Source organism: Lepeophtheirus salmonis, chromosome 13 (assembly GCF_016086655.4).
Source record: "Lepeophtheirus salmonis chromosome 13, UVic_Lsal_1.4, whole genome shotgun sequence".
NCBI lineage: Eukaryota > Metazoa > Arthropoda > Copepoda > Siphonostomatoida > Caligidae > Lepeophtheirus > Lepeophtheirus salmonis.
In genome coordinates, this window is record NC_052143.2 from 5,429,380 (window position 1) to 5,453,077 (window position 23,698).

The 23,698-nt window shown below is 31.5% G+C and overlaps 1 protein-coding gene across 1 annotated transcript; it reads right to left on the reverse strand.

Moving 5' to 3' along the window:
* Positions 1-414: 414 nt before the first annotated feature.
* LOC121127776 (uncharacterized) lies at positions 415-23,627 on the reverse strand. Its single transcript, XM_071893087.1, has 7 exons — positions 23,574-23,627; positions 23,364-23,502; positions 11,806-12,103; positions 4,358-4,661; positions 1,199-1,361; positions 675-1,143; positions 415-612 (listed from the first exon to the last, which is right to left on the reverse strand). Exons 2-7 carry the CDS (start codon positions 23,481-23,483, stop codon positions 491-493), a joined length of 1,476 nt encoding a protein of 491 aa, XP_071749188.1. The 5' UTR covers positions 23,484-23,502; positions 23,574-23,627; the 3' UTR covers positions 415-490.
* Between the last annotated feature and the right edge of the window lie 71 nt (positions 23,628-23,698).

Consider the following 23,698-nt stretch of genomic DNA (forward strand, 5'->3'; position numbering starts at 1 on the left):
TTTCGCAATTGACTTTTTCAAACATTTGCTAGTATGATATTTTAACAGGACAGGAATATTTGTATTTTCGTATCTTTCTTCCCTTCCTTTTCTATTCAGTTAATATCAGAATATGAGATCAAGTCATGTAAGATGTGATTAAATATCCATGCTCCTGTCAAACATATCATACTTATAATTGGAAATGAGGCAAAGAAATCAAATATAGTTAATTAAGACTTTAAAACGCACATCGACGGGATTGAACCAATTGCTTTTGATATGATTAAACGATATATCTAATAAATTTAGAGAAGAAAAAATGAGCGCATTTGTCGATAAAAATTAACTCCTGCTCTTAACTCTGACAAAATATATCCTCGTAGACTTAAAAAGGTGCACATTTCATTAATTAAAATATTAAAAAATATATGCGTCATATATGATCACAAATGTGAGTTTTATATATTTTAAAAGTTTATGTTTGTGTATGAATGAATTTTGATTTGGTTTATCGTCTTAGAAATCTTGATATTCGTTTTTCCTTCTGATCCTCTTTCTTGCGTCGTATTTGCTCGGTTTCTAACAATTTGCCCCAAAAATCTTGGATAAGAACTGTTTTATCCCGACTACCTACAATATAGATTTTCAAATGATTAATAATTGAAAAATGAATTAAGCACAATCCTTGTTACCTGTCACTAGTTTTTGTGCAGTAAATTGTATGCAAACAATGTGGCTTTTGTGGGCTGCAAATTTACGATGATTTTTAATGGTTACGTTACTAGACCCCACTTCCACGTTCCAACAGTGGACAAAGCCTCCAAAATCTCCTGATGTAAGGATATTTCCATGAAATTTTAGACATCTGACAAAGTGCTCAGGATCTGTAAGCACTTTTAGACAAGGATAGTTCTGATTTTTGTCTGAACGAAGAGACCAAAGACGAACTGTTCCGTCGTAGGAACTCGATGCAAAAGTTGTGTTGTCAGCTGTATTTATCTCTAGTCCAGTTATACCTCCAGTGTGTCCTTCTAATCGTCCAATGATTCCAAAATCCTCACATGACATACTGAAATTTCGTATAAGAATGCGAGCATCCTCATAACCGCTGACTAAGAATTCACCATTGTAATCAATGGCAGACACCAAGTCGTTGTGATCCTTTCAAACTCTAAAATTAATGATCTATTCAGTCAAAAAACCCAAAAAAGCTCACTTGTAAAATCTTGATTACACTGACATCTTCTGTTTCCGGGTTTATGTTGAATATCCCTATTGTTCCATCAAGCCCAGCTGTAATTAACATTTTGCCCTGATGTATACAGAGATCCCAAATAGAGTCAGTATGAACTGTAATGACTCTCAGATATGCCCAATCACTAGATCAAAATAAAAGTTGAATTTAGGTCAATTATAATCAATTATTTATTATTATCAATATTCTGTATTAATAAAGCAAAGTTTGTCTATCTCTTTATTTACTTGTAAGAAAATAACTTAATTTAACAACGAGCTTATATTAAAAATGGTGATTTGTCACGAGCAAGGTTGTGCCTTTATGGGTCTAGAGATTCAAGCAGTTCCGATTCTTGAACAAATAGAACCGTAACCGACAAAGTCGAACCGAGACTGTAATATATTGATTATCGGTCTCGGTTCTTGTGATTTTGTACCTATATGGAACATAAAATATATATCATAAAAAATAAATTGCCTAAAATCAATTTTCTGAGTTTTTATGTGCAAGAGCACCATTTACCAATTATATTTTTACGTTGTCAGGGCGATACAGTAATTGTATCTGAGATTCAAATAGCTAAGAGGTTCTTTTGGATCTGTAAAAGTGGTTTTAGATAAGAGACGGTGTAAATAAAAGAGGAAGGGTGGGGTAGGTTATGATCCAGGTACGCTACTAAGCTTGACGGGCCCCTATAATATGATAACTATAATATTTGTTAGTCCAGGGTTTCCCAAATTTTAATATGATTAGACCCCCTACACTAATACATTTTTAGATTAAGCCCCCTTTATTTGAGAAACATATGTGCTATGTATGTGTAGACTGAAAACAATCCTTAATTCTCCATCTTTCTGCCCCCCCCCAAGCCTCCCCTGACGGCCCACTTTGAAAACCAATGTGTAAATCAACTTTAGTTTTCAGGGCCCCTGCTGGAACTTAGGGCACAATGCACTCTGCGTATAAGGTAGCTGCGGCCCTGTTTGTATCATTTCCTGGGGCCGAATTTTATAGCGACTCCTCTTGTTTTAAGTGCATTTTACCAAACTGAGCCTGTATATAAAATAACCGATACAGAAAACGAGACCGATAAAGCTGAACCGAGACCAAAAACGGTTGAAATGAAAAAAACGAGATGGGGTCCGATATAACCGCTGAACCTGAACCGGCACCGCCTTGGTCAAGAGCAAAACTCGTAAATTGGCACTCGAGTTTTATGCAGGAAATAAAAACGATATCAAAAACTCGGCTCGTTTCTTTAAAATGCGAGTATTTGCTCGTAACTCGTTCAAAATAATGTGGGTTTTTTTGTTTTGTTTTTGAGACTATTAAAGCATATTAATTCTCCAAACGTATTTTTTTTTATTCGATTCAATACGTTTCGCGTCCAAAAGAGGAAGAAAGCTGCTTCATCCCAACTGGTTAAGAATGTGAATTTTCTTATTGCCAGTGATGAAAATTCAGTGTAAAATGGCATGTTTAAAAAATAGAAATCGAAAATCAACTTTGTAACCCTGAGAGTTGGAAGAATGTTTGTTTTGGAGGAGAGAAAGACGTTATGACGTTTCATAAAATCAGAAAGGTGAGAAGGAATTAAACTAGGATATAAACTGGAATCACTCCGATCTCGATCCTCAATTCTAGTCTGAATCCAAAAAAAAAGACTTAAAATTATAACTACGCAACAAATCCTCCGGATTACTCTACGTCTTTTTTCCTCCCCTATTTTTTTGGAGTTGGAAAAGTGAATAGTAAATTTTCTTATCCTGAGCTGTTGTCATGATTATTGAATTCCCGAGGAGTAAACCTCCTTTTCTGCTACATTCAATTGATTCTAAACCGGATTGAACATTTGTGTATGCCCATAAAGGAATTGAGGATTTGTTACAGAGTTATAGTTTTAAATCCTTGTTGAACTCAGCGTTGAACTGAAGATCGACATCGGAGTCATTCTTGCCTATGTCTTCCCTATTCCCCCCCCCTTGTCACCGCTGTTTATAACTAATCGAAATGTAACTTGATGACAGCTAAACTGTTCTCCTCTCAAATATTCTTCAAATTATCAGGGTTACTATGTTAGTTAGTTAATATGTTAGTGAGGGTGCTCACGAAAAATGGAGAGTAAAACAAAGAATTTCTGGGGGAGTTATCATTTATATTATTAGAGCCAAATTTGCTATTTTAGTCGACGCTTAAATACTCCGGGTAGTGCTGGGTAATACCCCTAGTATTTCATAAATTTTAAGTTTCATTAAGACCAAATTTAGTTCAAATAAATAGGGACATTAAAACCCTTTTTATTTAGTAAGGGAAATGAAGTTAGACCGAGTAGAACTTTGGCTGAAAGTTTTTATTTCTACTTTCTAACAAACTTAGTATAAACTTGGGCTGTTTGAGATGAAATATCATAAAGTTGATTGAGCTAAGTTGTTCCATAAATTCCTTCATACAAACTCGCATATGCATATTTAATAACAATTGTTTAAAAAAGTATTATTCATATACGGGAATGGTTTGAAACGTTTCCGAGCTAACAAAGATACAAAACCTTTTTTCTGAGTTATTTTATTTCATTTTCAACATAGTCTCCTTGCTACACACTTCTCCTAGCGATCATAAATGACCCGGAGCTTTCCTATGCAAAATAATTGTTCACTAGGCACCTAATGTTTTTGGTTCAATTACTCCGGGTTGGAATGACTTCGTCACGTCAAATTTTAAAATAACAAGCCTTTATAAGTCTGCTATTGTTTGTTTGAATTTATTTAAGAGTTACACTTTCAAAAAGAGTTGGATACACAATTTTCTCCATTACATTAAGAATAATAAAATTTTAATTTTTTGGATTTTTTTAAAACCCATAGCAATTCACATAAAATTAATTTTTTTACGAAAAAAATTGAATAATAAAATGAAATAAAAAAAAACAATGTCCAAAATTAAATTTCATATATTAAATTTTTGAATCTTTCTCAAAAAAAAATTTACCCATACTTTTGTGTATAATTTTTTCTCCCCCACCAAAAAAAAAATCAAGTACAAAGAAACTTCCCACTCTATCCCTCCCCCCCCCGTACAAACACCCCTGAATATAATATATTTTCTTTGAATATATACTCTACTAACATAAGTATTTACCTTCGGCGAAAAAGTTTAGCTGTGCAGTCATAACTTCCACTTACTATATACTTCTCACTCACATCTAAGCATTTAATACCCTTGTCATGAATAACCGCTTCTTTGACTTTGGCATTCCAATCCATGTTCCATAATTGTAAAATGCCAGAGTTTAAGCCTGTTAGAAGCTCTTTATCACCCATCAAACGACAGGAAAGTACAAAGCTTTCACAATTAAGCCTCCGCAGCTTTGGTTCTCTATAGCGCCAAATTTCTTGAAGTTGATGTATCCGCGAGCAAATCTTTCGGTACATGTCCTGATTATCTGAAATTGAAAGTTTATTGATCAAATTAAAGTTCAGGGATTTTTTATATAAAAACTAAATTTACATATTAAATGTTATATACAAATATTTAAAAAATCCACTGCTCTTCACAAAAAATTAAATATTTTGGAAAATAATTTCAAAAATTAAATATTTTGAAAAAAAAAATCAACTCCGTATTTTTTCACAAAAAATTAATGTTTTTGGAAAAAAATATTAGACACCAGTTTTTCAACTGTTAATTTTTATTTATTTAAGGGACATTTACACACAAAAATCCTGGTTTTGTCAAAGGTTGTCAAGGTTGTTATTACTTATGCCATTGTATGTTATAATTCGAGTTGAAATGTTCGAATCATTATTATAGATTCACTCATTTAATATTAAAATATAATTTTTCTCTCTGTTTCTCTACTACAGAACCATATGTTGTTATTTTTAGCCAATTAATTTCCAACTAATGAGAAAAACAGATTACACCTTCCATCGAAAAGGGATTTGAAACTTAGGCTCACTAATAATGTATTCCTTTTATCTTTCCTTAATCTTTACATAATCGTGTACATGAAATATATTTTTTGAGAGAATACTAAATACCCTTTTTATGTGATTAGAATGAGATATTTACTAATTACTAAGAACTTCAAATCTTGTTCACGTAGGGATTTTCCTTATTTTATATAATAATTCAGGGGCGTCCGCAGGATAAATTTTAGGGGGAAGGGGGGAGGGCTTGGTTATTTTAGTTGTTTTTTTTCAATAAAATTCAAAAATTTTATTCACAAAATTTGTTTTGTTTTAATCTATAGTTATTCATGGAAAACTTAATTTTTTGGAAAAAAATTGAAAAAATTAATAGCTATTCACACCAAATTAATATTTTTGGAAAAATGTTTCAAAAATTAAATTAAAAAATGTTAAATTTTTTCCCAAAAAATTTAAAAAATTAAATTTCAAATATTAATTTTTTAAGAAAAAAATTTAAAAAGTCCATATCCATTCAAATAAATTAAATTTAAAAAGAAAATATATATTTTGTAAAATAATTTTGAAATACAAAATTAAATTTAAAATATTATCACTTTCCAAATTAAAAAATTTCAATATGAAATTTTCTAGTAAAAAGCAAAATTCCTTAATTGGGAGTAATTGTCAAAGTGTATATACCATAATAATATAATACCATAATATACCACTAATATTTGACGACGAGATCGAATCTAGAGTAATCGATCTCCTAAGTACTCGATATGTTTTGAATTCAACGTTAAATGTTGCAGAAGCCTTACTGACTGGGCTTGAACAAAACTTTGGAATCCGACTCAACCCACATGATTTTTTTAAACAAAATACAGTTCGTACTTGGTTCAGATTCTGCTCGTTAGTGTTGTTAAGCGTGTTTCAAACCATTGTAAGACTGCGCCCTGAGCTTTTGATATATTATCGTTGCCCTTTTGTGGTTTTCTGACTGTTTTAGACAACAAAAGCATGGATGCCAAGAAAGACATATGGGGAAGGTAGAGGGAAAAATTTGACTCCTTGAAAGATGTGTTTCTTATTTACAAAGATGTTATTTATTTTAAACTTATTTTTCTGAAAAGAAAAAGGCAATGTCTGAGCAAAAACTTGATGTTTGAGAACAAATAAATCAATTTTCAATTATTTTTTATGCAGTGGAGTTCCAAATCAACAGTTGACTAGGAACTCGAATGCATTGCTTATCGACGTGCCTTCTAGAACAAATTAGCTCCGATTTATGGGTGCTCACTGGAACTATATTTAGTTTACATCCTTTAAATAACGATATAACATCACCACTAATGAATCATACATTAATGCATTAAATTAATCCATTGGTTTTAACTACTTAGGATGAAATAAGTAGGTATATAAGTAACCAAATACACAAATAGTCAGCTTTTATGTGTACATGATTGGGACTTTAATTCTGAAACAAGTGTAAACCTCAATATCTTGAATTATGTCTCTGAAAGAGTGCTCATCAGATTTAACTGACAAAATTATACAAATTTAAATACAAAATCCTTAAGATGTTCTCCAAGTAAGAACGCCGTGCGACCATTATGGTGTCCACCCAATAACGGGCACATGCTCAAGTATATTATTGAGTATACGAAGCTGCCCAAATCAATTGTTTAGCATGTTACCAAGGATTTCAATGAGCTTGAGTGCTCAAGAGTATCTGTAAGGACGACTCATGGTTGGTCTGGGAGCAAAATAAGCTACTCCAGAGATGCTTTAGCAAAGGAAATGTGGCTGAACGGATCTGAACCCCTTAGACTATTATGTATCATTGAGAGAGAGTCCAATAAAACTGGAAATATCACTGTTGACTCCTTGAATGCTTAGATTCTCGAGGCAATGACCAGACTGCGCCAGGTTCAAGGCCAGAGGATGTGGTTGAAGCTGGAAGTGGTTGGTTTGAGAGATTGACGTCACAATAATAGACCCCTACAATATTTGTGAATTGCTGGATTAATTTTGGGAAATAAATTGTTATATGTCATTTATCCTTAAATTTTCCGGATTTTTAAGTCTGAATATGTCTAAGAATCATTTGTATTTTTATTTTATTTCAAATAACAAGACTAGAATTAATGAATTTTTTCTCTCTTTACTTTCAGTTGAAAAAAAGCCTCGTTTCAACTAATTATTTATAACATTCTCATAATAAATCTTCCCTTCAAACTTTAAAGTTAAAAAAATAAGAACCATATTTATGCATGTTTCATCATTAAATCTTTACTTACAAACTATAATTTCATAAAGTGAAGTATATAGCCATAGATGAGAATTATATTATAATGAAAAAGGGCTCTAATGACGTTTTGTAGTGATGACTTGGATATATATATTTTTATTTTCCAAAAGCTGTTTTAATTATTCTTGTATTTTTGAATTACAATTTACAAAATATTTCAAAAATCCAAAGCTATTTACAAAATATTTCAAAAATTCAAAGCTATTTACAAAATATTTAAAAAAATGGAATCACCATAGCTCAGTGACAACGCAACTCAATGTGCGTTCGATCCCAGGTGATTCATAGAGAAAGAAAGAACTAATAATTTATGTATGTATATGGATTTCACAAAAAGATTCCTAGGTTAGATGGAGTAATTATATTACTATAATGTTACTTATACTTAATCAGTGCAACTTCATCCAACCAATTAAAAGAACATTATAAAAAATAAAAAGTATTTCAAAAATCCACATCTGTTCACAAAAAATAATTTTTTTTTGACAAAAAAGTGAAAAATAAATTTTCAGGAAAAAAAATTCATAAATCTAAAGCTATGTACATAAAACTAGAAATATTAAATTTTTGGAATAAAAATTCAAATAGCCATAGCTTTTCACAAAAAAATAAATTTTTTTGAAAAATTACATTAAATTTCAAAATTTTCATTTTCTTGTAAAAAGCATAAATTACTTAAATTTGGGGGAGCTACAGCACCTTTAGCCCACGCCCTACGGACGCCCTGCAATTGTATCCTGAAGTAAGTTCCTCACGAGGAAATTTCATCCCGAAGTAAGTTCATGTATAGGAAAGTTCATCCCAAGACAAGTTCATCCTGTGGAAAATTAATCCCCAAGAATATATTATGTATTTGGAATATAAAACATGCGTAGTAAAGTCCCCGTTTTAACATAGAAAACAAGGTTTTTTTTCTTTCAAAATTGTTTTTTGATAAATAATAATGATGATTATTTTTTATTTGCCTTATAGAACAGAGTCCCTAAAACATTGTTCAAGCCATTACATTGCTTGAACAGTATTTTTTCCCATGAAGAAGCAGTGTCAGATTGAAACACAATTTTTTTTTAATCCATTGTCTTGGAAATAACATAAGTTATCTAAATAAAAAAAAAATCAACAAGGATTATTCTACTGCTTAATACAAAGATATAACAATTCAATAATATACTCATTGTCTTAGTAAAAAATTTCCTAATTAAAATATGAACTTATGGTTAAATAAAGAATCTATTTAACCCTTAACCAGCTTCAATATAGTTTTATTTCACTTTTTGAATATAGATTTAATAACTTATTTTATTATCACTCCTTGGGGTGATTGTTTCAAAATGGTGTAGATTTAAAAAAAACAAAAAAACATTTTGAACTTGTTCAAGCAAATTATACAACGCACACATTTTACCTTTTCTAATAATTGTATTATATTATATTAAAACTATTATTATTAAGACAAACTTCCTAATCCCCTTCTTTCCCTTCATTACGAATTATTTTATTATGCACATACGAAGAATAGTTGCTAATGCCTGGACATACTTAGATACACATACGATAATATCATATTATAGTAGATATGTTTTTTCCCCAGAAATCAGCTTTCCTTGCCACGGATTGCGTTTGAGATGAATATTTATCGTGATGAACTTGTCATCGGATGAAAAGAGCAATGTCAAATCTCCTGTAACACGTTACATCAGATATATTTTGGTATACTAACTAATGGAGTAAAGCCTGTTCACAGAAGGGATTAAGTTCGATATATCAAGGTTTGACTATAAACTAATATATACTTCAATTATGGGGAAAATTTGATTTATAAAGGGTATACAGCCTAAATTAATGTTAATGTTCTAGTAAGTACAACATATTAAAAAGAAAGTTTTATGAAACTTTTTTTTCGTGATGTTATTTTAGCATTATTTTTAAAATAAATATTAACTTATTCATTTTTTTTCTTTTAAATAGCTTTTGCAAAGATTTAAAAAAAATTAAAATCCTGATACTGATTCCGATGTGATTTTGGTAAACATTCACAATGCCGATTCTAATTCTTTAATATGTTAAATAATAGCTCAAAAGACTACTTTTTGAAAAAATTGCCAAAATTTTATTGTCAAATATTTTTTTTTGATCAAAGATTTCAAATATATAATTTGATTTATAATTATTTTTTTCAAATATACAACTACTCACAAAAAGTTAGGTTTTTTGGAAAATAATTTCAAAAACCCATGGATATTCTCAAAAACTTCCGAAATCCACGGATATTTACAAGAAAATTTCAAATATCCCAGTTGTTCTAAAAAAAATATATATTTTTTTTTAAATTTTATAAAATAATTTTGTATATTTATTTTTTTTGGTAAAAATTTCAAAAACCCATAGATATTCTGTCAAATTAATTTTTAGAAAAAAGTTTGAAAAATTATATTACATTTTCTAGTAATAAAACCCTAAAATTTCTTTCCGTAATTTGGTTTGTTATTTCGTTTTTATCAATAAAAAAAGTAATAAATAGTTAAATACCTGTAATGAATAATAATAAATAGGAATTGGGAATCACAGTTTTATTCATTATTTTCCCGATACCGATCCCGATTCCAGAAAAAACACACAATTCTCCAATTCTGATTAATTTTCCCATTACTAATTTTAACCCTCCGTTAGTAAACCTTTTTTATACGTAGTTAGTTTAATTATATTACAGTGTACCCAGTCAAAATAGACTACGTTTCTTAAATTTACAACATTTTCATACAAATTTCATTCATGTTGCACTCGTCAATATAAATTCAAATGTTTAGATAACATTATTTATTTTCATTAATATTGCTTTTATATTTTAATTTGTGAATAATATAGTTAAAACTTGTTATTTTTAATATCGACTTTTATAAAATATTGATTATCTATCAGGAATTTTAAGTAGCAAAAAAGTACTTATTAATTTTGATGAAGCTGAGTGCGATATATAGAATAATGACTGATATAATTTTAGTAGCAATACGTTAAATTGATATTAAAAAAATGTGATAAGGGGAAATCAAATGAAGGACTTATAAAGTTATACTATAAAGTTTGGGGTACAACAAATCCCAGTTCAATAACAACGTCATAAGGAGTAGAATAAGACTAAGTAGTTGGTGACTAATGAATATATATTGTGTAGAGGTTGTTGCTTTATATGTACAAGACAGTGTATAAATTGCAAGAAATAATGAGATAAAAAAATTACAACGTAATTTTTGACATTTTAATAATAATTAAAATGGTTGGCGATATATCAATTACAATAAGTTTTATATGACAAAAAAGATGCAATTTGTACACAATTGATATGTACAATATCGTATATTTATTAGTGTTGGGTCTTGGTTTGAAAATCTTAGACCGGTCTAGGACCGTTATATTTTTGTTGGACCGAATCCCAATAGCTAGAAAATTTCGATCGGTCTAAAAGAAAAGCTCAATTTAGATCGGTCCCGAAAAAATCGGTCTAGACCGATTTGACATATAAAATATTTATAATATGACATCATATGCATTTTTAAGTACATATGATGTCATATTAGGTTTCAACAGAAATAGCTTGGATTATTTTTAGTCTCGTCGTCTCTAATATATATACAGTACGACCGAACTGGGAAAAAAGATCGGTCTTGCACTAAGTCTCAACACAAATATGTATGGCTTTATAAAACTACATTGTGTACATTACGCAATATAACATCCTTTTTTATAATGTCTGGCAATCAAGCTGTAAAAGTAATAGCGGGCTGGGCGTGGCTTCATTCTAAAAACAAGGTTTGAAGTTTTCTTGGACGTACAATCAGTCGCTGTCATGCGTTGGAGTAGTGAGAAACTTGTGTGTTTGCCTTCCAACATTAATATTGACAAAAATGGTATTAATAAAACAAAAATACTTGCCATACAATTTATGAAAATTAGCTTTTTTTTATATTGGTAATAATTTATTTGAAAAATAAAAACAAAAGAACAGTTACAAAACACATGCTAAAAAATAAAATTTATTTAGAGGAGTGTGGCTTATATTCCTGTGGACTATTACGTTTTTACTTCTAAGACACTTACGAAGATACAATATTTTTTTTTAGTAATTGACCAAAACAATTTATTGCATTCACAAAAACCTTGATTTATGTAGCAAAAACGAAGTGTAAAGATTTTTCCAACGCACCCACTATATGGTCAGGTTAAATAACCCTATTATTTGAATAGCAATTTATTTATTAATTATTTGATTTAATAATTAAAACAACTTTAACGTATTATTTTTAAACATTATGTCAATGTTACTGAGTTAAATAGTCATGCGTATTTAAAAATGACTTAAATACCTTCATCAATCTCTGAGCCATCGCTATCGTCCTTGTCATCGATCAATAGATACCTAGACCATCTCTCCTTTCTTGCAAGTTCCTTCAGAGAAGAATTAGACTGAAGATTTTTCTCAGCCCATTTTTTTAAATAGTTGAATGTAAGAAAATCTCTCCAAAGCTTACAAACAAGGACTAAGGAATATATTATAGACTCTGTATCAATTCGATCAAAGATATTCTCAACCACATGAATTAAATTCCTATCCAGTAGGGACTCAATGATATCGAATCTATTCTCATTGTTGGTTCTTGAGTACTAAAAATTGGATAGATATTGGATTAATATAAGCACTATAATCAAATTGTCTCTATCTTTTTGTACCAAGTGGTCCATTAAAAACCGAACTCTTTTAATTTTAAACTTCAACATGCTATAATTTATTAATTCACAATAAAAAAGAAAGTTAATATTATAAATAGATGTGTGTCTGAGCTCTCTTAATCATTAGCAGCAATGATGGGTTCCAGGCTGTGGTGAAAGGCCTGGCACCCGCTGCTTTGAGGGCTTCAGTGTTTGGATGACGGCATTGCAGGTCTCAGCTCCGGCCCACAAAGCTAAGCGACCACCAGAATGGCTCAAAAGCAATGCTTTTGCGTTCGTACCCTTCTCCTCTTGGCCTCCCTCATCACCAGATTTGAACCTGTTGGACTACTTTGTCTTGTTCTACGTGGAGAACATAACCAACCACACCTCCCATAACACCAAGCAGTCTTTCATCACCTGCGTAAAGGAGAAATTCAGTGAGGTAGAAGCAGTGTAGATCCAAATTCCTGTTCTCATTTTCGTAGCCGTATTTAGCGGGGTTTGGCCGAAGACACCGGCTACATTAAATAGATAGCCGCTTTATATCCTAATAAAAATATTCGTTTTTATTTTATCAATAAATACTATAAAATGAGCATGTAGTTGTTGTTTTTGAAGCGGTAGATTTGTCCACGCACCCTGTATTATAATATCTATTTTTACTTTTTTATATATTTAATATCAGGGGTATCCACAGAGGGTCGCCTAGGGGGCTGTTCCCCATTCAAATTAAGGAATTTTTGATTTTTACTAGAAAGTTCAATATTTTAATTTTTTTTTCAAAAATTTTAATATTTGAAATTTAATAAAAATTTTTTACTAAAAAAAAAAAAATTATTTTCTGTGAATAGCCTTGAATTTTACAAATGTTTCTTATAAACATTTAATATTGGATTTTTTTCATTAATAATTTAAACTTTAATTTTACAAAAAAAGAAAAGATAATTTGATTCTTTTAAAATAACTATGGATTTTTTAAATTTTTTCCTAAAAATTGAATTTTTGAAAAAAAATTCCGAAAAATTTTTGGATTTTTAAATTTTTTTTCCAAAGTAAATTTATATTTTTATAATAACCATAGATTTTTTAAATTAAAAAAAAAAAATAATATTTGATCAATAAATTTTGAAACTTTTCTAAAAAAATAATTTAATTTACATCCCTCCCAAAATATAACCTTGCTAACGCCCCTGATTATTGATTGATACGCCTTATCACCAACTTGCATCTTGAAGGAACAAAGTATTCTGGAATCTTTGTCCACAAGGTATCTGTAATTGCTGCTGCAAGGGAGTCCTTGCTGAGCTAGTAAACTGCATTTACCTCACTGCGACCATAACCAACATTACAAAGTCAAACGTGTTAAGATCAGGTAAAGTGGGATACAAGAATTCTTACGCTTCATTTGAAGTGACATAACACTAGCACAATATTTTGTTATTTTGGTAACAAATCTCAGAATACAATAATCTTAATTTAATAGTATTAAAGTTAATGGGACTCTAATTCTGGACCATCTATATTAGAGTTGGGGCCGTACGATAAACACACGGTTCGGTACGAACCGCGGTACACCATTCACGGTTAATCGGACAATATCAGGGGCATATGTAGTGGGGGGAATGGAGGGGCTTTTTTTCTTTGAAAGATTTAATTTTGTTAGAGCATTTAATTTTTTTTTTTGAATAAGTCAATTTTTGTCAACGACAATAAGTTTTTGAATATTTTGTGAATAGCTATAGAAATTTTGAATTGTTTTTCCAAAAAATATAATATTTGAAATTCAATTCTCAATTTTTTTTTTCAAAAAATTTAATATATGAATTTTTTATAAAAATATTAATATTTGATATTTTTTTCAAAGAAAAAAATATTTTAGGACGGATAACTGTAGATTTTTGAAATTATTTTCCGAAAAACTCAATTTTTGTGAATAGCAATGGATTTTTGAAATTATTTTCAAAAAAATTAAAAAGTTTTGAAATTTATTTATTCTTTTTTTTTTTTTTCAATAAGTTTAATTTTTGAATTTTTTTGTGTATAACTATGGGTTTTTGGAATTTTTTCCAAAAACAAAGAGCCATCCTCACCCCACGCCCATACGTATAATAGTAAAATTGTTTTTTTAATAAAATTAATGTAGTTTTTAAAGTTTTTTCGGGTTTTTATTATTTTATAATTCCTTTTCTTTATAAATAAATTATTCATAAATATATTTAACTTCTTTAAAAAAAAGGTTGACATAAAATATTCATGTGTTATTTTAAATTATTATTCATGAATATATAAACTTTTTAGCAAAAAGCGGATCTTGTCTACATGTTCAACTAATAAAACATAATATAATTTATTATATATCCACGTACCGCACCCAGGGTAAAAATGTACCAAACCGAACTGTAGTACAACGCCGTTCCGTACCAGGCCTAATTTATATATATTATTTAAATTAATCATTAAAACAATATGGGATTGATTATTATCCACAAGATCTTTGTAAGGAATACAAACAAGTATTCATATCTAAAATGCTTGAAAATGTTCCTGGAATGTGTACAATGCATTAAATATCACTATATTACTGTTAGACTCACTGAATTGAATTAAATTCATCACGTCACTCTACCTTTTAAGGTCCTTATGCATTAGTTATTACAAGGGGTTCCGTATGAAAGCTTTAAACAAAGTCAGCGAAACACCGTCGGTAGTCTTTGAAGATGCAATGGGGCATATTTCACTGAGAGAAGTCGTTTTTCTATAACTTCACTTATTTATCTTTATAAGGACAGGAAACCACTTTTATGCACCCAATAAGCCATCAATTAGATTGTCATCTCAGGGTGAAAGTGACGTATAATGGTGTTCAAATTTAAGGGACTCACGCTTTCATATCCTCCAAGAATTCATACTCATGCTTCGTATCTCTTTTTAGGACAGGAGGTGCGAACAAGGAGAATGGTCCCCAGAGGAGACAATTGTATACCTATAGAGATTAACTCAGGAGAGCTGAAGGCACCGCTTCAGCATCCCTATTGTGGGGTGAGCTGTTTCATTGGAGTTCCAAACATAATTTATATTATTAAGGCCCATTTCCTTAGTATCTCCTTAGATAAGTTAGTTTTGTCATCCGTGTTTCCTTGAAGTAATCCACCTGCTCCCATTATCTGCTAAAATATTTTCCGGATCTTCGTTTTCGGTACTAAGTTTTCCTATGGAATTAGATTAGTGGTGTGCACGAATTTCCCTAACTGGCTATATATAAATATTTTTTTCAGGGAACATTGACCTTAAATGTACATTTATGAGAGGAACTTGCAATACCTAATGTTTTAATATCTATTCCTAATAGACACAGTAAATACTAAATAGTAACGAAGGAGTTATTCAATTTCAGCAACTTTAAAAATAAATTAAATTGACCATTTTACGACATATTGATTCAATTATTTATTTATTATCATTGGAGTCTGATGAGTTTTACATCTTGTAGATAGTAAGCAGATTCTTCATGAGACGATCCTCTCAGATGGCAATACATGTATGATCCATGTATGTATCTTCCCATAAATGAGTTTAAATCTAAACAGCAAATTAAAGCTATACCCCAAACAAGTTGGAAAAAAGGAACACAAATTCAAACATAATTTATTTTAGAATATATATAATATATATATATCCTTCATCTGAGATAAAGTCCAAAAACAAAATAAATTTTGAATTCAATAACAGCTTTTTCTGAAGGCTCCTCTAAGAGGTCGTTTCAATCTCTGTCTGTGCTCTCTTGTGCGTCTAAAAAAACGAGAATTTTCCTTTGCAAACCAGTATTGAGCTGGTCGAACTTCCAATTTAACAGATTTATAGATGGAGCCTTGGTGCTTGGTCAGAGGGGGTTTACTTCTTAATAAAACCAGAAAGGAAGAGTTGGTTCTTTGTCCCCTATAAAATGAAAATAACATTGTGCAGGACCCTGTTTGTTAGAGAGGGAAGAGCGCCCCATACTTATGTTGGAGCCTACATAGAACGACAAATTGCCCAACTGGAAATTTGATCATTTCATGAAGTAAAAATATCAACTTTGATGCTCTAAGATGACACTGCCTTCAATTATGAAGTAATTTATGACGTTATAACTCTTGAAAGAATATAAACACTGACTCGTAAGTTTACTTTTACTTGTTTTTTGAAAGTGTAAATAAAATTGATTTGCATCTTTCTTTCTACCGGGTGTGGCGAAAAAATATTTACACTTTCAATCTAGAACTTTATCAAGTTGCATTTCAGCAACCAGTTGCAATAGGGTATGTTTATAAAATAAAAATAACTAAAATAAGGTCTTGGCTACCCTAACCATCAATGTAGCTCCCCCTTGGGAGTAATGATGGCTTCCAGGCGGCCACAGAAGGCCTTGTAACCCATTGTAGATGTAGTCCTCAGACATGGCATCCCAGTGCTGGTTGATGGTGTCCTTGAGTTTGTTGATACTTGGGTGACAGACGGTGCAGGACTTGGACTCAACATACACCTAAAAAGGGAATTCCAATGGGTTGGCATTTGGTGAGTTATCTGGCCCCATTTTCTTTTGGCCAGAAAGGTAAGTTGTCCTTCTACCACGTATGGGCCTTTTTGGACGTGTGTGCAGGCTCACCATGCTACTAGAACACCATGTTCAAGTTCGGGTAGTTGTTCTGGGCCCATGGTAACAATGCAATCTCTATTGGTTTCTTGCCAGCGTCCTAAAGTGTACGTACCAAAATTTCAAAGTCACATTCAAATGACATTTTCGCGGCTTCTAAGACACTCAGGAAGATCTATTATTATTTTTTTCTTTCATTTTTGTATTTTTTAGTATTAGACCAGAATAATATTAATGCATCCACAAATACCATGATCTATGTAGCATAAACAAGGTGTAAATATTTTTTCGCTGCAAAATCTAAGAGAATTACATTATATATTTCATTTTTAGACTTAGTATAAGGAAAAAATAGGCCTCAAGCATCAATTAAGCCTATATTTTTTTGTTTTTGTCGAAGAAAAAGAAACAATATACTACATGGTTTGAGGTTCGACCCCTGCTTCACGGGCAAAATTGGGAAAATATCAAGTATCGAAATCTTATAAGTAATACATGTTGTCTAAACAAATAATTATGTAGAAATTAAATCTGAAGACAGAAATAGAAAATATGTTTTGTTTTTTTAAAGATATACTAATTTTTGTACAGGTATGTCTGATCTGACTGAAATAAAAATATATTTTCAGCATTTTCAAGTTCTACAAAGGAGTCCATTTGTCAAAAACCTGTGGTTTTGAGAGCCTATAGTTGTTCTATGAAAAATTGGACCTTGATTTAGTCAATATTAAGTAGCTGGCGAAATATGGATATTTTACTCAAAAATTGAGTTTATGTTGCTTCTTATTTTTTTCCAAAAGTATTCAGTAGTTTGACTCAAATTGGGCATCACTTTCAATTGACGATACCAGCAATTAGGAAGGGTTCATAGGTCAATCTCTCTTTCAAACCGTTCGAAGTACATTATTTGAGCAATCACTTATTGTATTTCGACATGTATGTGCTACTTTTTACAGTAATTTAATTGGAATATCTATATCTGAGAAGATAATATGAAGGCCGATTGATGGTGGCGCTAAAAACAATGTAAAACTTTGCCTCATTAACCTATGTACCCTTTCCAATTACTGGTATCGTTTGTCGTTGTTTATTCTGATATTGTTTGTCTATTTATTAAGAATTTATAAGCTATTCACAATTATTTAACAGTAACAAGGCGTCATTTTCAATAGATTATTGGGCAAATATACAATATTTTGTTATTTAATATGTATTAAGCCATTACTTTTAAAAAAAATTTGTTAAGTGTGTCCTACAGCCATAAAAGATTATCATAGATACTTTCATTTCTTAAGATCAAAGAGCTGTCCTTCTACTGCATCCCTTTTCTAAATATAATTTGACAAATACTTCTTAGAAAATATCGATCAAATTGCTTTATTTGATATCGATTTATTCCAGAGTTTTCTCTCGTCAATATCCCACAAAAATATCGGGGATTCAAAGGCAGTCTTATATACATCTATTTTAAAGTTAATTTTAAGTTATTGTTTACTTGTCTACGATCCTTTTAAAAAATAATTCCCTTAAACTCTGATGAAGCTTTAAAAAAAACCTAAATTAGCAATAAAGTTCTGAACATTTAACACTTTTTGCATATATTTGAGTTTAAAGTCAAATGATATTGAGATATCTGATTTTTTTTTAGTTTTAGTTTTAGTTTTCTAATAAAAAGTGATTTGATATAGTAAATTTTATTCAAATCAATTGAAAAAAAGTCTAAATGTTCCAGTGAGTTACACATACATATATTGATATACATATTCCTTCAACTATTTATAGCAGAACAAGTTAAAGCATTTTTTTATCTTTAATTTTATACTCTTGAATTAACGTTCATTCATCAAGGACAATCATTTAAAGAAAATTATTTCATAAAAAATTTAATTATCAAATTTGAATGCATTTGATAGTATCAATTTAAATATCTAGGTTAAAAATTACTGATCGATAAATATGCGTCCAAATAGTGGTAGAGCCTTGATTAAAAATTGTCTTTTATACGTTTATCTATATAAACGTATTCCCATAGGAGTCATAATGCCCAAGTCCACTGACATTTTTTCCTTAACATTTTTTCCCTTGCCATTTTTTCCTCAGCCATTTTTTAATGACAGTGAATTTAAGGCAAATATTTTGATTAGTATCCTTTAAAGTTTAAAGAATCTTCCTAAACTCATTTTGGCGACAATTATGAGACAAGTAATTTCAAAATTTTCTGAGCCCCTGGTCTACAAATACTTTTTACCCTCCAGAACGACTGTTCGTACATTCATCTACTCTTTGTCTATTTTATTAGTTTCTTTATAAGCCAATGAGCTATTCACAAGAAACCAAAACAAAAAGACAAAACAACTACACTAAAACTACCCATCATTTTTTACCCATTTTGAAATTTATAAGTTGATCAGTCGCTGAAGTACGCAGTTAGACTAAAAGGCCATTTTTGACTCTGATACCACATAACAGGGGTTATCAACAAGCGGTCTTCGGGTCAAACACGGGCCGCAAAAATTATTAAATAAAAATAATCTATCGAAGGCTTGATAAGATAAATTGATGAACATTTTCTAATTGACTGTTTAAATATATTTTTTCATACCTGGCCAACGGTGTATGGATTGAGGTGATTCAGTAATTTGTAAAAAAATGCATATTTTGCTCCACTGTAAATTGAGTTGATTAACTTGCAATCAACTGATGAATTGAAGAATGTGATCAAGTTTTCAACTTCTACCGAATAATTTTGGATGTGATTGCCACCCGGATTTGAGCTTCTGCAGGGTAAGGACTCAAAAATTAGAAAATTATTATTTATTTTCTGTCATTTTTATGGCAAACTTTTGAAGCAGAAGCCGGTTATTTAATAATTTGATATTCTGTTTATTCAATATATGCCCCTCCTTTCTTAATTATGGCTCAATACATGACAAATAGAGGCACAGCTGGCCTTGATGTACTTCAAAGACAAGTTGTTTTACTTCTCCGTGATCATGGGCTTCAGTGTACGGACATTCGTGTGAAAAATCTTATTCGTCTTGCCTCCAAGACACGCCAAACAGAGAAGTCCAGTGAGTTCACCTGAGGACGAAAGCCAGAAGTCTTCCTGGTAGAAGGTAGCAAGGTTCTTCCTTCAGAAATGCTGCACTTTCTTGGACTTGTGTACCGGGGTGCCGTCTTGGGAGAGCACATAGTTACCCCTAGGGAACGTGCTCATTAACAATGGCAGAACTGGTATTTGAAGACCTTCTCGAGACGACCGTGTTGACTTTATCGTTCACCTTGCAGAAGTAGGGAGGCATTTTGCTGCCGTCAGACGCCACGGGACTGAGGAACATAACCTGAGCAGGATGTTTGCTCCTGAAGGTTCCTTCAACCTGAGTTCTTGATTCATCCAAGAAGCGATCATGTTTCCTGTCCAGAATAACTCCTTGGGATCGTCTTTCGCACGGAGGAGATCGCACACCCTCTGTCATTTAGCTTGTTCCTCGAGCATTTTTGATTCCACAAAACAAACATTAAATCGTAGCTTTTCATCAGCTTTTTTGCATAGTACCAAGTCCAAAATTGTCAGACTTTTATAACTGAGGCTAGACGGTCTCGAAGAGGATTCTAAATTTTGAGTCTTCACCCTGTAAAAAAATTGGGTCAACATAGTTGTGCGACTTTACTTTCTCTGAGAGACATGTGGTTGAAAATAAATGCCCTACTGAGCTTACTCATGAGCACTTCGATCAGATAATTTAGGATTGTAACAACCAGTCTGAATACCAACTTTAAAAAGATAGTTCAGAATTTAGGAGCAAATTACAGACATTAGAGTTCTAGTATGTATAAATAAAAATATTCAAACGTCAATTACTTTTATCATTTTTATTTAATTTACTGATCAATAAAAGTTATAAGATAATTTTGTTAAAATTTACATTAGGGAACTTAAAAATAATCTTATTATTAATAACATCTATTTTATTAACAAACCAACCGTTTGAATTTTCTTATTTACATTAAACTACTTTACCTCTTTCAAATTATAATTTCTTTAATAGTAATATGAACTATCATCCATTGATTTGAAATAAAAATTATAAAATATTTATGAAAATAAACCGATGTGAGATCTTTCCAACTATTTTCATAGTCGAATAGCACAGACCCACAATTAACTACATAGCTATTTCATCAAAAGTTAAATATTTTCCATTGAAATCTGAACACTTACTAATTCAATTATTAATGAAGGGTAAGCTATTGAAATGAATCTATATTTCGATATATCGATATTCGATAAAAAAACTGAGCTCTCTAGCTGACGTACAATTCGAGAAAATTACCCTTGAACATGAACGATGAATTTCCATTCACGCACTCCAAGCATTTGGGCGTCTCCAGGACTTTTGCAAGTCCGAAACGTTAGAGAGAAAGAAGGGCTCTGTCAAAAAGTCAAAACTGGATATGGAGGAGTTAAATAAAACATCCCAAGCCAATCTCTTCAAGAGGGCCCATGCAAGAGATCTTGGGGTTTCACACCAGATTCTAAAGAGCGCTGTCAAAAAAATAGATAAAAAGATCCTTATGAGATTTGACGCCAGCAATGAAACAAACACATCTCTTCCGCTGGAAGAATCTTTTAAGTTCCTTTGCAATCTTTTTTGACACTTTCGGCCTCCCTACAGCCCTGATACCAACCCCCTTAGCTACACCTTTTTAGTTGATGTAGAGGGAAGGCCTGCAGCGTCGGTCATCTCATTACCAAGGCCTTCAAAGCTACTTTCAGCCCCCTGGACAGAGATATACATCTGCATTAGGTGCCAGGTCTTTTGCCGCCTGGAAGCCATCATTGACACTAAGGGCGACTACATTAATGAGGAAGAGAGCTGCGACATACATCTATTTATTGAATTAATTTTGTTGAAATTATATTGCTAATTAATAAAATATGTCTTTTTAATTGACCATTTTAATGGACCACTCGGTATATCATAGTTGCATTTTAATCTACCAATTAATTATTTGAAATATCCAATATTTTACAATTTCCCATTATAAATATCCGATATTTAAAGTAAGATATCTTAACAGAGTAATGAGCTATATTTCATACTCTTGCCTATAGTAATATGATAGGAGATAAGGCGTAATAAAACAAAAAAACACTTCAATTATATAGGGATCATCTCTAGGTAAAATAGATAATGTCATTCCTAAGAATTTGAGTAAGTTTATGTTACCTATACATGTTATTACATAAACATAAACAGATATTATTCTATGTATAACCATGTATTCCAGGTCTGGAAATCCCCCTGGACTGAAACTCAAATTAATTATTGTTTTTAATGATTAATAATAAATGTGGGTTTTAGTCAGCGGAGAAATGATTCAATGGAGGGCAGTTCTTTTAACCGTTCGCAATTTTCTCTGAATCATCTCATCCCCCTACAAACCGGTTCTAATATAAACACATACGCCGCTGGTCGAAATAAATTAATGAATAATGGAGAGTAAGTCCGTTATGAATGTTTATTATCACGTCAGTTGTTCATTATGCTTCCTTACGACAACATATCCTGCCTTTTTTCAATCATTAACAAAAAGGTGTTCACCTCTATGTATTTTGTGCTATTCCAAGATTTCTTGGAAGCTTTATGACCTGGAAGTGGCCAAAATCGTCCAAAGTCCTGCTTTGTTTAGGAAAATAAACAAAAAAATTGAGAAGAATCCCAACCCATTGATGAATGCGATGGCTGACAGCATCAACTTAGCGTTGCGTTCAACTATCCATTGTGCCATCAATGATCAATTATGGTACCACTGTTATGCACACTGCAAGGGACAGCTTCTAACCCTGTCAAACAGGGAGAAAAGGGTCCCCCGAACCATGGCTTAGTGCAAGCTAAAACAGAATCCTCACGTGAACGACTTTGTCTGTTTCTTTGCAGATGAGAAAAATCTCTTTCAATCCCAAAAGCATAAGTTGAGGAACAATAAATGGTTGGAAAAAGTTCTTATGTCGTCCTTAGGATCATGAGGCACAAATACACAGAGCAAGTTATGGTTCTTGGCGTTCATAGCAGCGAAGGTCATATTATCCCGCTCTTTATCTTCAAGCAGTCCCTGAAGGTCAACACCATGGTCTATATTATTGTTCTGCACACCAATATCTTTCCCTGAATCTGTATCATCTTGAAAGACCAACCTTGGATCTGACAGCAAGACGGGGCAGCCTGTCTGAGAATACTGAGAATTTGATGTACGTCCTGCCTGTTTGGCCTCCTAATTGGTGGAATGGAATTCTTTAAACTATTTTGTGATGAAAATGTTGTACGGGTTTCCAATGAAGGGCCCCACAGCAATCACAACATCCCTGAAAGCTGGTATTAGGAGGGTATTCTTGACTTTACCAAGGGGGGCGGTCAATAAAGTAGTTAGGTGTGTTAATGTTGATTTTTGTTAAAATTTTAAAATCATTGGATAATAAATAAAGTAACATCAGCGTTTTACTTTTTTTGCTCGGCTTGTGAACGTTTAAATGAACCACTCTCTAGAATAATATGTAAGGAAAATAAATTTGCTTACTTTAAAAGAAGGCATATCTGTTAGGAGATTAAATCTGTTCACTTTATAAATATTCATCGTCGGATTCCATGTCATAAGACGATCTGCACGTCCCAAGTTGATATTAGGCCTATGTGACATTCTTCTTTAAACTTTTAAACTATATTAATATTATGATTGTAGTAAGTATACATAAGATGAAGAATTGACAAAACACTTTAAAATACACACTGACGCAAGAAGTAAATCTTTTTTGCTTTATGTTTGTGCTCCATGTAGTATATACCTATATTTATTCCTAATAAAGGATATAAATATGTGTGTAAACCCTGGAACCGGTCCAAAAATGTGTTTGT

Bases quoted from the DNA above. Each gene is read 5' to 3' on its own strand.
- LOC121127776 (XM_071893087.1), bottom strand. From the start codon at position 23,483: ATGTCACATAGGCCTAATATCAACTTGGGACGTGCAGATCGTCTTATG. The intron at 1,362-4,357 runs GTAAATACTTAT...ATTTTGATCTAG, and splicing joins GCTAAACTTTTTCGCCGAAG to TGATTGGGCATATCTGAGAG. The intron at 613-674 runs GTAACAAGGATT...TCTATATTGTAG, and splicing joins TGCACAAAAACTAGTGACAG to GTAGTCGGGATAAAACAGTT.